The sequence below is a fragment of the Peromyscus californicus genome, unplaced genomic scaffold (assembly GCF_007827085.1).
Source record: "Peromyscus californicus insignis strain IS unplaced genomic scaffold, ASM782708v3 Scaffold_3__1_contigs__length_106647218, whole genome shotgun sequence".
In the NCBI taxonomy this organism is placed as follows: Eukaryota; Metazoa; Chordata; class Mammalia; order Rodentia; family Cricetidae; genus Peromyscus; species Peromyscus californicus.
The window spans coordinates 105,183,558-105,198,109 of NW_026294551.1; the positions used below are offsets into that span (position 1 = coordinate 105,183,558).

At 39.1% G+C, this 14,552-nt stretch overlaps 1 protein-coding gene across 3 annotated transcripts in view; it reads left to right on the forward strand.

Annotated features, from left to right (window-relative positions):
- Mrtfb (myocardin related transcription factor B) overlaps positions 1–14,552 on the forward strand; it is a 168,881-nt gene that overhangs the window by 55,776 nt on the left and 98,553 nt on the right. For all 3 annotated transcript variants that reach the window (XM_052759556.1, XM_052759557.1, XM_052759555.1), the window contains one exon: positions 11,033–11,249. In XM_052759556.1, the coding sequence (XP_052615516.1) occupies positions 11,096–11,249 (154 nt within the window). In that variant the 5' untranslated portion in view covers positions 11,033–11,095. Of the gene's footprint in view, positions 1–11,032; positions 11,250–14,552 lie in introns of those variants that run through there.

The window sequence follows — 14,552 nt, forward strand, 5'->3', positions numbered from 1 at the left end:
CCAAAAGATAAAATCACCAGAAGAAGTTTAACCAAAATATAACTAAAACCATAAAACACTGTTGAAAGAAATCAAAGACAATCTTTTTAAAAAGTGGAAAGGCATCTCATCGTCAGAAGAATTAATATTATGATGACCATATTGGCAAGTTTTCTATAGATTCAACACAATATCCTTGGACTTCTTACAAATCTGTGTTTGAAAAAAAAATGGGCATGTTAAAGTTCTCATGATAATTCAAGAGACTGAGAATAAGCAAAATATCTTGTAAAAGAAAAAGAGTTGGGCCGGGCAGTGGTGGCGCACGCCTTTAATCCCAGCACTCGGGAGGCAGAGCCAGGCGGATCTCTGTGAGTTCGAGGCCAGCCTGGGCTACCAAGTGAGTCCCAGGAAAGGCGCAAAGCTACACAGAGAAACCCTGTCTCGAAAAACCAAAAAAAAAAAAAAAAAAAAAAAAAAAGAAAAAGAGTTGGAAGATGCCCATTTTTCAGTTTCAAAACTTAACTACAGGAGTCCGGCATGGTAGTGTACACCTTCACTCCCCAGTATTTAGGAGGCAGAGACAGACAGATCTCTATGAGTTCCAGGCCAGCCAAGACTGCATTGAGATTGTCTCAAAAACAAAACAAAACAAAACTTCCTACAAAGCTGCAGTAAGACATTGTGGTACTGAATTAAGGATAAACATATAGATCTGTGAGTCCAAACATGCACCAGCAAATGCATGGTGAGTTAAATGTAAGCAAGAGCAGCAAGGCCATTTAAGTGGAGGCACACACTGGTTATCCCAGCCCCCAGCAGACTAAAGCAGGCGGGCCACAAGTTCTAAGCCAGAGTGAGTCCCAATCAGTTGAGGGAAAAACAAAACAGACAAGTCTTTTTTCCAAATGGTTCTGGATGTTACCATTAGAATAGTGAGGTTATATCCCTTCTGCATGCCACATACAATATTAACAAAAATGGATCGAAGAAAGCTACAGCACTTAAGAGGAAATATGAGAATAAATTTTATATATTTGGAATTGGTTTTCGTTTCTTAGTTAATACAATAAAACAAGCAACCAAAGCAAAGCATGGGTAAATTAGACTTCATCAGAATTAAAGGCTTACTAGTAGAGCATACTATTAAGAAGGAGGAAAGTCAGTCTGTACAATGGGAGACAATATTAGCAAATCTATTTTTTAGACATAATAATAAATTTATTTAATAAAAGAAGAAAACAGTTGCACCAATTGAATATCATTAGAACACAACAAAAAGAAAATGTTTTAATAGCCCATCACAGGGATCAATTTAGGCATATATGTTTAGATTCCTTAAAATATGTTACTTAGTAGACTTTCTTGGTAGTAATCATGTAATTGTGTTTCTTATATTACGGAAATGAGTAACAATGCCAAACCTGTCATACTGTCATTAATCTGCTAGTCTAAAATTAAATCACACTTTTGAGTTTTTAGGAGTTTGAACATTATGAATCATGCATATTTCATATCAGAAAAACTGGCAAAGTCTTTCCAAAGCCTTGGAATTTCAATGTTAGCTCTCACTCTGTACTGGATGGCATTGACTCTGTTTTTCTGACCGGTGTGGCCTGTGGTCAGCAAATCTATTAAGATGTAGTATTAGTTATGTGTAATGTACAGATTTAAATAGAAATGACTGTTCAAATAATAAAAAGATAAACATTTTAAAATGAGCCTTTCTCCAAGGCTAATACTCACAAAACAGATTTTCAGTATCATTGGGTGTTAGTGGCATGCAAATTAAAACCACAATTAGCTGTCAATTCACATCTACTAGGCTATCATTTAAAAAAAGATTTATTGGTGCTGGGTATGTGGTTCAGTTAGTGTAGTGCTTGCCTAGCATGCAGGAAGCCTTGAATTCAATTCCTAGTACCACATAAACTGGGTATAATGGTGCAAGCCAATAATCCAGCACTCAGGTGGTGGAAGCAGGAGGGTCAGAAATTCAAGGTCACTGTCTGCTACATAGAACATTTTAAGGCCAGCCTGGGCTATATGAGACTGTCTAAAAATAAATTTAAAACATGTGCAGAAATTGGATAAGTAACATTTTGCTGAGGTGAACATCAAGCAGTCCTGCCTTATAGATACCAGTTGGGCATTTCCTCAAACAGCTAAGTGTAGAGTACTCTGTGACCTAGCAGTTCCATGCCTGTGTGTACTCCCAAGGGATCAAAGGTATATATGTTCACACAGGACTTGTACTTTAGTGTTCACCCCAGCATAATTCATGAGAGCCAAAGTTCATCATGCCAGCACAATGGGGAAACAAAATATGGTAAATCCACACGGTGAATTATTTACAAAAAGCCATGGAATGCTAATACTTGTGACAATATGAATGAGTCTTAAAAATATGTTAAGTAAAAGAAGCTACACAAAAAAGGTCACACACTCTGTGATACTGTTGCTAACGAAATCTGTAGAGCAGGGATACAAATGGCAGATTAGTGACTGCCAGGCACTGAGAGAAGAGAGGAGGAAACAAATAGCCCTGAGTTCTTGGTAAACAAGAAAGTAATACCTTATCCACAACGCAGTAGTACAAAGATAAATATTTAAAAAATGGGTGTTTCTTTTTTTTTCCTAATAGGTGTTTCTTATCCACAGCTGTAGAGCACGTGATAAAATATTCATAGATATACAATTATTATTTTATATGTGAAATGAGATTGACACAAACAACTCATGAATGTTTTGAAGGACTGGTAAAATCAGCAAATTATATATTGCTAATGATATCAGGTGCTTATTGATGGTATTCTTTTAACACCCTAAAGTTGAGCTCTGAGGTGTTATCTGCAAGTACAAGACTAATTGTAATTTATGTTAACAGAGTCTAGATTTCTGATTAGAGATGACTCTTAAGTGCTTGGTGGTCAAATCTCCCCATCCTCCACTACAGGCTTACTGCTTCTTGATTTCTCTACTCCCTCTGTTCCAGGACAGAGCTGTGATCAAGAGCTGATGCTGGAGTTTGGTGATGCATTTCTGGTCTTACCAATGGAATCAATCATTTGCTAAGTAGAAGTCAGCTGCATTTACTTCTAATCTGCTTAGACTGTTGCAGTAACTGAAATGTTAGGTGAACAGATATACTTGGAGTACAAAATACTTGATGTTTAGACACAAAGTCATGCTGCAGAAATACTTTTGAGACGAGAAATTGGTGGTGGGGAAAGTGGGTTGAGCCCGGCAGTGGTGGCACACACCTTTAATCCCAGCACTTGGGAGGCAGAGGCAGGTGGATCTCAGAATTCGAGGCCAGCCTGGTCTACAGAGTGAGTTCTAGGAGAGCCAGGGCTACACAGAAACCCCGTCTCAAAAAACAAACAAACAAACAAACAAATAAACAAAAGAAGTGGGTTGAAAATTTGAAAGTATAAACATATATTATACTCAAAATTATTTATTCTATTTCTCAAAGCAAAACGAGATCACAGGCATTTTGTATGGGACGAGCTTTGACTCTGTCAGAATGCTAACAGTAAATGGCCGTTTGCACACTTTAATTTAAAGAAAAGTGTTTTAAGATCTGCCTTTTCTATTGTCTCCTCTTTTAACTAAGATTTTCGGTCTAGCCGGGCAGTGGTGCCACACGCCTTTAATCCCAGCACTCGGGAGGCAGAGCCAGGCGGATCTCTGTGAGTTCAAGCCCACCCTGGTCTACAGAGCGAGATCCAGGACAGGCACCACACAGAGAAACTCTGTCTCGAAAAACAACAAAAAAAGATTTTCAGTCTGCTAATCAGGCAGTGTGTTAAGTTTCAGTCTGGTTAAGTACTGAGGAACTGAGTCACAAGTTAGGAGCCTGTGGCTCTAACACCACTGCTTACTTAGCTAGTCACCACATCCTGGGCAAGTATATCAAACTTGGGTTTTTTTATAAATTGTAAACTTAGACTTAAATTCTGTTAATTATTAATATCAAGAAGAGCAAACAGCTAGGGAGAGAAGACAATTCTGTTTAGTTTTCCCTTTCCTTATATTTTTCTCTTATTCCTTTCTTGATGGAGAGTACTTGGAAATGAAAATATGATGAATTTTTCTTACCAGTTAAATAAAATGCTTAGAAGGTATGACACAGTGGCAGACTCTGTCACAAGGCCCTGGGTTCAGTCTTCAGTACTGCACAAAAATAAGTAAATGAAATATTTAATCTGTTTAAAAGAATTTCCTTCTTTTAATACCAATTTGGGTTCAAAATCAGCAGTTGCTTTAAATGCAGTGTTTACAAAATGTGAAAATCATTCTAATTTAAAATTAATCCTCTAATCTATTCTTACTCTATAAGAATCATGCACTACGAACAAAACTTTGAAAACAGATGATCAAGCTAAAAGGGGCATTTTACCTATATTACTTAGAAGTGATTGGCATTAATTCTGTCTTTTTAATAAAAGAAGTTAAAAAGCTACATGTATTCCATGCTTCCACTAATTCTGTTTATAGATCACACAGACTATTTGCTTAGAAGTCATCATTGTGCTCATTAGAACTGAGATGTTGGAAGAACATCCTGCAGCCTGCTCCAGGTTGAAAACAAACCATTACCTGACATTCTCAGAGCAGGAACTGTGTCTACAGAGAAGGGTTGTTACATAACTTTTTCTATGCAAGATATTGTCAGTGTTTGGTGTATTTATGGTTGCTTTGTCCTGCAGTTAATGGCTCCACATACAGTCAAACTGCTCCAAGTGACAGCACTACTTAGAGGTGCTTAATCTGAATGAACTGCAAACTGTTGTCAAAAGACGCCCCATTAGCTCGCGGTGGTGTTGCACACACCTTTAATCCCAGCACTCGGGAGGCAGAAGCAGGTGGATCTCAGTGAGTTCAAGGCCAGCCTGGGCTACAGAAAGAGTATCAGGACAGCCAAAGCTGTTACACAGAGAAGGGAAGGGGAAAAAAAGGTAAAGTAAAAGATGCCCCATTTATACCATTACGTCAAGTCTGCAGCTTCCATTTCTTGGCATCTGGAGTATAATTCAGACAGCTGTCTCTGTCTCCAGCCACACTTGTCTTTCATACTCATGCCTAGGAGTCTACAGTTTTATCCCAGTACAATGGGTATTCCTCATCTGCCTCTCACTCCCTTCCCCTCAGTGTGTGGTACAGCACCTACCTTCCAACTGCCCATCTGGAGGCATCTACCCACCCTTAGATCTTTGACCTTTTGCATGGTCCAGCCCTGACACTTTGGAATTGTGTCTCTTAAATACTGTTAAAACTTAATTCCGTCAGCACAGCCACTGCCTAGTTCATGGCATTTTACTCTCTGCCACAGTTACCTTGTCAAAATTCAAATATGGGCTGATCCCCACTAGAGTCCCATCCCTAACCTACTCTGCCACCCCAGCCTCCTTCCCACTCCCTTCCATCACTTTCCATTGTTAGGATCTCTTCCTATGCTGCTGCCTTTTCCTGAGGAAGAAAACTCTGCCTAACAAATGCTAGCTCACCCTCATGGACCGTCCTGATGTGTCATGGATACATTGGGTTCTATAAGGTCCCGCAGCACTTTGCTGTCCAAGCCATCTCCTCTTCACACATGCTACAGTAATTACTCTCTGCCCATTTTACCCTTGTAGTACAGATAATTTCTTCTCTGTGAAAGGAGTCTCAGGAGATAGTGTTCCTCTGGCTATCAATAGAATCCCTCTGTCCCATACTCATTGTAGGAGAGTCTGGATCCTTCTCTCCATCCCCGGGTTGTTACAGTGAAGAGAAAGAAGCACTCTTACTTGGCATTGCTGCCTTTTAGCTGAAATGAGATACTCTTTTCTGTGATTATTTTGATCCATTTATACAACTGTGTATATACTTATTCATAAAACATAAACAGGTGTGATCATGGATTCTTGGTTGTATGTGAGTAACTTTGTCTTTAAACATCTTTGTCCAAACCTGATGTTTTATCTTGTTTATTTAGACATTCATTTTTGTCTTAATGTTTGTGATTCAGGAGAACTTGACGAGCAGAGGCACAGCTTTGCTATGGCTAGGGCATTTTTTGCTGCGTGTAGTAGATAATCTACTTATCTGCATATCTGCATTTGATTAGTTGTGTATCAAACTTTGGAAGCTCCACACAGACATGGCTTGAGCACCTTTTTATTTAGCATTTTCCATATGTAGCAGTGACTATGTGTTAGTTATTACTGACTATGTGTTAGTTATTGGCCATTACAAACAAGGAGGTATTATGGAAAGAAAGTTGACTTTGAATTTGCATTCAGTTGCAAACAAATGTTAACACTGATGTAAGGACTACCTTAATCCAATAACCTAGTGTTTAAAAATATAAAATCATTATTTGTGATATTATCTTGATTCCATTTTGAAAAAAGATTGAGAAAGGGACGAAGTAAAAACAACAACAACAAAAAGGCTAATGCCTGCTGTTTTGTTTTTCTACATTTTTTTCCTATCACCACAACAGTATTAAATGATAAAGTGATTTGGTTTATTAGTGGTAATTTTTATTTTTTTAATTATAGTATAATTATACCATTTCCCTCTTCCCTTTCCTCCCTCCAAACCCTCCTACGTGACCTCTTGCTTTCTTTCAAATTTATGACCTCTTTTTCTTTAATTGTTGTTACATATGTTTGTATATTCTTAGATATAACCTGTTCAGTTTGTATCATGTTACTTGTATATATGCTTTCAGGCCTGACCATTTGGTGTTGAGTAACCAATTGGTGTGTCTTCCCTGAGAACAATGATTTCTCCCACTCTCAGTATTCCTTAGTTTCCTCAAGGTCTTTGTCTAGGGTTAAAACTCATTAACTTTTCCAGCCCACGTTAATGTGTCTGTTGGTGTCATGTTTAGTGACATGTTTAGCAGCCATATTGGTGAGACTTTATGGGTGTAGCTTCTGCTTTAAGGAATCAGTCTCACAGCAAACTGATCCTCTGACTCTTAGACTCTTTGAGTCTCCTCTTCTGCAACGTCCCTGAGCCTTAGGTGCAGGAGTTGTGGATGTATCCGTTGGAACTGGACTCCACAGCTGTGCATTTTGATTAGTTGCCGTTTTCTGCAATGGTCTCTGGCTGTTGCAAAGAGGCATCTCCTTGACCAGAGCTAAAGACTACTCTTAACCAGCTAGACCCTGGAGAATGATGTCTGATTTGTCTTAGGAACTAAAGTTGACTCCTGGGTTGATGTTAAGAGTATTCTCCAGTGTGTTTACTTCCTGCCAGATGAGTGCTGGATGTTCTGTTTTGGAATGTTTCTGTTACTAAGTTTTGCAAGGAATAAACTCCCTAGTCATTCACCATGTTGTCAGTTCCAGACAAATCAGTTTTGTCACTCTTTGTCCACTTCAGACTGAGTGATATTACTGTATAGCTCAGTTTTGACCCAATGAGACGATCCATTCTAATGCTCTTCCTTTAACATCTCACAGTGGCTGAACCCTAGATCGCAGAGACTTCTAGACAGAGTGTTGTTTATAATGGATGTTGGATTTAATTTTCAAAAGAAATTGTCAAGGCCAGGCAGTGGTGGCGCCCACCTTTAATCCCAGCACTCAGGAGGCAGAGCCAGGCGGATCTCTGTGAGTTCGAGGCCAGCCTGGGCTACAGAGTGAGTTCCAGGAAAGGCGCAAAGCTACATAGAGAAACCCTGTCTCGAAAAACCAAAAAAAAAAAAAGAAAGAAAGAAAGAAATTGTCAAGCACTTAGGTAGACTTTAAGATGACATTCTGCAAATTTCAGAGTATATTCCATGCTCTATCAAAAATGTTCACGAATATTAAGTTAATTTTTTTGAAAACTTATTCTTTTCTCTTTGCTACATTTTGTAAAGATTTACTTAGCTTATAATTTTCTCAATTTGGAAGTGTGTGGGAGTTTAAGGTGAGTACAATGTCAAGACATAAGTTGAAAAAGAGATCTTTCAGTATTAAAAACAGGTAATACTGCCTTGAAAATATTTTAAAATCTCTATCTAAAGGACCCTCTGGATCAGTACCACTGATGTTCAGACTTTGTACATCTTGCCATTCTTTTTTTTTTTTTTTTTTTTTTTTGGTTTTTCGAGACAGGGTTTCTCTGTGTAGCTTTGCGCCTTTTCCTGGAACTCACTTGGTAGCCCAGGCTGGCCTCGAACTCACAGAGATCCGCCTGGCTCTGCCTCCCGAGTGCTGGGATTAAAGGCGTGCGCCACCACCGCCCGGCACATCTTGCCATTCTTAAGGGCATCAGGTACTTGGTCTTTGAAATATTTTGGCATGAACAGATTTTATTTTTATTTATTTTTTATTAAGAAATGTTTTATTCATTTTTACATACCAACCACAGATCCCTCTCTCTTCCCTCCTGCCACCCCAGATTTTATTTTGTATGAATAAATAATTCAAAATAAAAATTCAACGTTGAAAAATCTTTGAGTTGTATTTTAATGTTTCTTAGTAAAATAAGTATTTCTGCCTGCAAATTTATCTACCTAATAGAACCTTTTGCAATCAACATTATTGTCTATATTCTGTAGAGTCTTTTCTGCACATGTAGGCTTAGGGATCTCCCAAAGATCTAGGGTCTAGTGTACCCTTTTTGAGGAACTGAATTGAAAGCCAAGGGATACAGTCATACTATGCAGGCTAAATGACTTTCAACAATGATGCAAAGACAATTTAGTAGAGAAGGTGATCTACAAATGATGCTGTAGCAGTCAGATATCCATAAGCCATCAATATTAATTCATTTTCACTGCATATATAAAATTTTGCATCTGGCACTTAAATATATGGTGTCTTTCTATGTCTAGAAGGAAACACAGTTCTGTGACCTTGGGCTAGTCCAAGATATATTAGCTACAACAACAAAAGTATGACACATAAAAGAAAGTATTTGTAAATTGGACCTTACCAAATCAAAAAATAACTAATTTTTATAAAACACCAATGAACACAAAAGTGGAATGCACTGACTGGAAGAGAATAATTGCCAGAAGCAGACTGACAAATGCTTGTGTCCAGAATATACAAAAGATCCAAGATTGAATTGTTAAAAAACCAACTGCATACTATTAAAAATGAGCAGATTTCATCAGAATTTAATCTGAGAAGATAAAGGGATGGGTAAAAAGTACATAAAAAGTACATTAATCACCAGAGAAACCATTTTAAAAAGGCTGGAGAGATGGCTCAGTGGTTAAGAGCAATGGCTACTCTTCCAAAGGACCCTGGTTCAATTCCCAGCACCCACATGGCAGTCACAGCTGTCTGTAACTCCACTTCCAGGGGATCTAACACTCTCACACAGACTTACATGCAGGCAGAACACTAAATGCACATAAAATAAAAATAAATCTTAAAAAAAAACACCTACCATGAAAAACTTCATGCCCATTAAAATGTCTAAAGTGAACAGAATCTACAAAAAGATTTGCAAGGATAATGGACCATCTGGGATCTGGTACCCCACCACAAGGGATGAAAAGTGCTTTTCTAGTGTCTTAAAAATCTACATATACTCATATAAACCCTCCTCATTCTCGTTGATTGGACTCCCAGAGATCCACCCAGGGCCTAGTCATGGATCTCTGCATCCAGATCCCTCAGTAGTTGGATGAGGTTTCTAGCACAACAATTAGGGTGTTTGGCCATCCCATCACCAGAGTAGGTCAGTTCGGGCTGTCTCTCGACCATTGCCGGCAGTCTGTTGTGTGGGTATCTTTGTGGATTTCTGTGGGCCTCTCTAGCACTTTGCTTCTTCCTGTTCTCAGAATGAGGAGGGTTTATATGAGCGAGAATTGTTGAGACCAAGGTTGGATAAAGCACAGGGACAAATAGCCAAATGAATGGAAACACATGAACTATGAACCAATGGCTGAGGGGTCCACACTGGATCAGGCCCTCCGAATGGGTGAGACAGTTGATTGGCTTGATCTGTTTGGGAGGCATCCAGGCAGTGGGACCAGATCTTGTGCTCATTGCATGAGTTGGCTGTTTGAAACCTGGGGCCTATGCAGGATTGTTTGGCTTGGCCTGGGAGGAGGGGACTAGACCTACCTGGACTGAGTCTACCAGGTTGACCTCAGTCTGTGGGGAAGGCTTTGCCCTGGAGGAGATGGGAATGGGGGGGGGGGCGTTGGGGGGAAGGTGAGGGGGACGGGAGGGGGGAGAACAAGGGAATCCGTGACCGATATGTAGAACTGAATTGTATTGCAAAATAAATTAAAATAAATTAAAAAAAAATCTACATATACTGCTGTCATGTAATTTGGTCATCCTACTCCTGGTTCATGTCTAGGAGAATTTCTGTGTTGTAATAGTCAAAACTGCAAACCACCCAGCCACTAGGCAGCTGACAGTCTATATGTAGAGAATACTACTATGTAAGTAGGCCACAGTTTCAGCAGACAAGTTGCCCCTGTATAACATGGATGGACTGGCATCTCCTGGCTTCCTATTCATGCTTGTGGTTCTCGTGGTTGATTCTGTTGTTACCAGCTTCTCAGTAGTCTGCACAGTCTAAGTTATGCTGTGGTAATAAACAAAACCAAGTCTGTAACCTAAAATAAAATTTCTATCCCTTATGAACTGTGATTTCTTTGTTCTATATTCGTTCATTCTGAGACCCCGGCTGTTGAAAGAGGCTGTGACTGTTGACTAATTCAGAGTCACTCAGAAGGAAGGCATCAAGATGGACTTTCAAGCCAGCCCACTTTTTATTTTAATTAGTATTTGTTGACTCTCTTCTCATTTTAGCATGTGTTGAAATCTTTAAATGACAATAGCTAAGTTTTCTTTAATCTTTGATACAAAAATATATGTAAAATGTCTTAGCTTTTATTTACTGTGTAAATGCTTTCTAGGTAGGAACCATATTCCTGTGAGTTGGACAAAGAACCTGAGATGCAGAGAGAGTTAGTTAGTAATAGACACATAGCAGTAGAACGGAACTATAGTGGAACCTGGGAGCCTGTCTTAATACTTGTGTGTAAACTGGAGAAAACTTAAACCATTTAATTTACACTTTAAAATTTTGCCAGTCTCTTCAACAGGCCACGTATAAGAGGTGTCTCATACTCCCCGTTGCCAGTGGCTGGAACACAATGGATCACACAGGGGCAGTAGACACAGAGGAAGAGCTGGGGCCTCTAGCCCACCTTGCACCAAGTCCTCAAAGCGAGGCTGTGGCTCACGAATTCCAGGAACTCTCTCTGCAGTCCAGTCAGCACTTACCCCCTCTGAACGAACGGAAGAATGGTGAGTTTTTCAGCTGCATATGGGACTTTGATCTAGAGGGTCATCGTCTTTGTGGGCCTAGTTAATCCCAATTTGTGAGTGACACTTTGTCATTTACACTTGGCAGTCCCCACAGGGACAAGATGGTTCCTGAGAAGGGCAGGATTTCACTCCCCGTCTCCTTTGCTTGTGTCACCAGTAACTGTCTGTGGTAATACTGCCTTTACAAGTCAGCCTGAGACTCGCCCGTTTGTAGACGGGAAGACCTCCTCCTAGAAAGGTATTGTGAAGTCGCTGACTCTAAAGAAGTGGGCAGTGGCCGTGACCTCCTCTCCCTCTTACCATCTCCAGTAACTTTTTTCAGAGATGGTAAGAGTTAGCCACCTCAGTGAAGCAAGAAATTCTTGAGTGATTTTATACTGATGGGCACAAGATGAGCTAGGTTCTATCTGGAGCTAGTTCATTCTTGTATGCAGAATGAATGTTTTTAACCAGTTCTTATCAGTGTTGCAAATTCTCATTGATGAGAGAGGCATTCCAGAGTCTCCAGAAAACAATACTAATAAATATAGACTAGATGCACTTAGTTCTAATACACTTCAAATGTAAACACAATGTGATGTTCAAAGAACATGCTGACCATGCCAAGGCAGAACCCAGAACTTCAAGTGGGTTTACCCTGCTGTCAGGATTCTCGTGTTTACCTTTAAAAATACATTTTTTAAATTATAGTTTTAAAAGTAAGAAGAAATAAAATGATTTTCCTGCGGAATGCTTCCTATCACCCTGGTAGGTTTCTAGGGCCTGAATGTGTCCCAGTCACACTAACCTCTCCTTGCTGAGGACAATGAGTAATGTTTAGTCTTTCAGCACGGGGTTTGGCGTGAACTTGCTATGCCTTCTCTTAAGGCATAAAACTTCTCATGTAGTTTTATGTCCTGAATCTTACTGTTAGGATCTGCCCTTGGCCACCTTGGCTTAAGCAACACATAGGCTTGGTTCCAAAAGAGCCCTGAGTGACATTTTTTAGATGTTCTGTCCCCAAGAGCCTGGCTTTATTGTGGATAATTACCAAGACAGATATATTTGCTCAGTAATGACTAAATACAGTTGCACAGTACCCCAGACTAGTTTCATGTCCCAGGTATTTGAGTTATGTTTGGCATAAAATCAGGTGACAGACTGCTCACAAACTGGCCATGTGTAGCAGGGGAAGGGATGCACAGGAGTCAGTGCACTATAGTCCTATAGTTCATATAGCTAGCCATGTTCTCACAGATGCTCATGTAGATGCCTGAGTGTCAGGGGCACATGGAGAACAGGCTCCCCTTAGATACTTGGAGTTTGTTACTTTGGAACCCAGGACCTTATCCAGGCTAGGCAAGCACTCTACCACTGAAGAACACTCCCTTCCTGTGTATGTCATTAGGGAGGTAGATGAAAGGATAAAGTGTTTAATTTACTAAGACAGCAGCTATGTTTTATGAAATAATGCAATCATTTGTATTGCTCTTTCTACTCTCATAGTTACTAAAACCATCCTGCCCAAAACTCTATGTGGTTAGTGTTTTCTCAACCCACCTTCATCTGTTGAGCTGTAATTTCTAGGATACGCCTTCATTTCTGTCACTCTGAATTCCAACAGCTTAGAATCCATGTGTAATCTAGCACTGAAATCCTATGCTGAGTCTTAAGAACCACTCATGAAATAGTAGGACTGGTTTTCTTCAGTTGTTTCCTGTTCATGATCTCTGTGACATAATCATTTGTTTGATTTGTCATCATTTGTAGTCTTGTGCAGACGTGAACTTCTGTTTTAGAAGAAACCCACTTTGTGTTCTGTTTTCAAGCCAAATGCTCATTGTTTAGCTGTTCTGAGAACACAGGAAGAGTATGCTGGCCTCCAGTCTGTCCTTTGCCTGCCTGGTTGTTTCACAGAATCAACAACTTTTACTAGTGTCCTTTCTGAGAGAAAAATATTTGACTATTTATGACTGCAGAGATGGCTCAGCGGTTAAGAGCACTGACTGCTCTTCCAGAGGACCTGGGTTCAATTCCCAGCACCCACATGGCAGCTGGCAACTGTCTGTAACTACTGACACCCTCACACAGACATGCATGCAGGCAGAACACCAATGCACATAAAATAAAAATAAATTAATTAATAAAAAATTGACTATTTTTAAAAGTAGTTTTAAAACATTTTAACAACAATGTAGTACTTTAAGATTATAGCTTCAAAATAAGTATTGATTTTTTTCTATAGTGATTCTATAAACATAAAATTAATTTTGAATGAAGTGGATTTTCATCCATTGTGTTTTCCCCAAGAGCAATTTCTGGAAGACCATCTCACAGTGAGGTACCATCTAAGGATTCAAACAGGAGCTTTTCTAAGAGATGACTGCAAGAAGTTTGAAATGTTGCCTTATGTTCAGGCATGTATTCTAACTTCAGGCTCATAGCATCTGCCTGCTTTAAATACACATTCCAAGGTATGAAGGAGATCTTTGTGTGCATGCTACCAGAAATGTAGATTTTTAGGGAGTCTATGGGTCAGGGGATAAAAACCTGAGTCAGGAGGAGTGAGTTGGATCAGTGTGTGGTTATAATGATATATGGCCTTCCTGAACAGTTCTAAGAGGAGACTTTAAGTGTCCTCAACTACAAAGACAGTGTGATATAAGGCTTCATTTAGATACCCCATAGAGTGTGTATATTTCAGAACACCATTACACATGTATGTTATAAATGTGTACCATTTTGTCCAATTAAAATGTTAAATAAAAAGAAATCTGGGTTTTGAGAAAACGTGATATATATATCTATATCTATATAGATATAGATATATAAATAAAAATAGGTGATAGACCCTAACTTGCTTTCTTTGATATTTTCATGTATGTTGTTCATATTTTTAGCTCTTTGTTCTCTTGTGTTTAAATCATAACGAAATGGAGGTATTGGTCTTGAAACCACTTACAAAGTATTGTGTGACCACTATAAAAGCATCACATTCACATGTCCCTGCTTGTGTGTTTTGTTGTTAGTCCTAAGTATTTAAGTTTTCTCACTGATGTTAGATTCTTTTCTGTTGGAAAAATTATAGGTAGTTAAGTCTGTGATTAGTGATTAGAAGGATTATGTCATCATAGCTTGTAGTTCAGCTCTGTGAGCAGATGGGTTCACATTTAGGTAATGATTCCAGTATCTTCCCTCATAATATCTTTTTAGAAATATTTTTGTTATTCCATTAGTTGAGTGGCAGAATGTTCCAACTCTGAAGTAAATATGGAAGATGTTCAGCACAAGTACACTAGATTT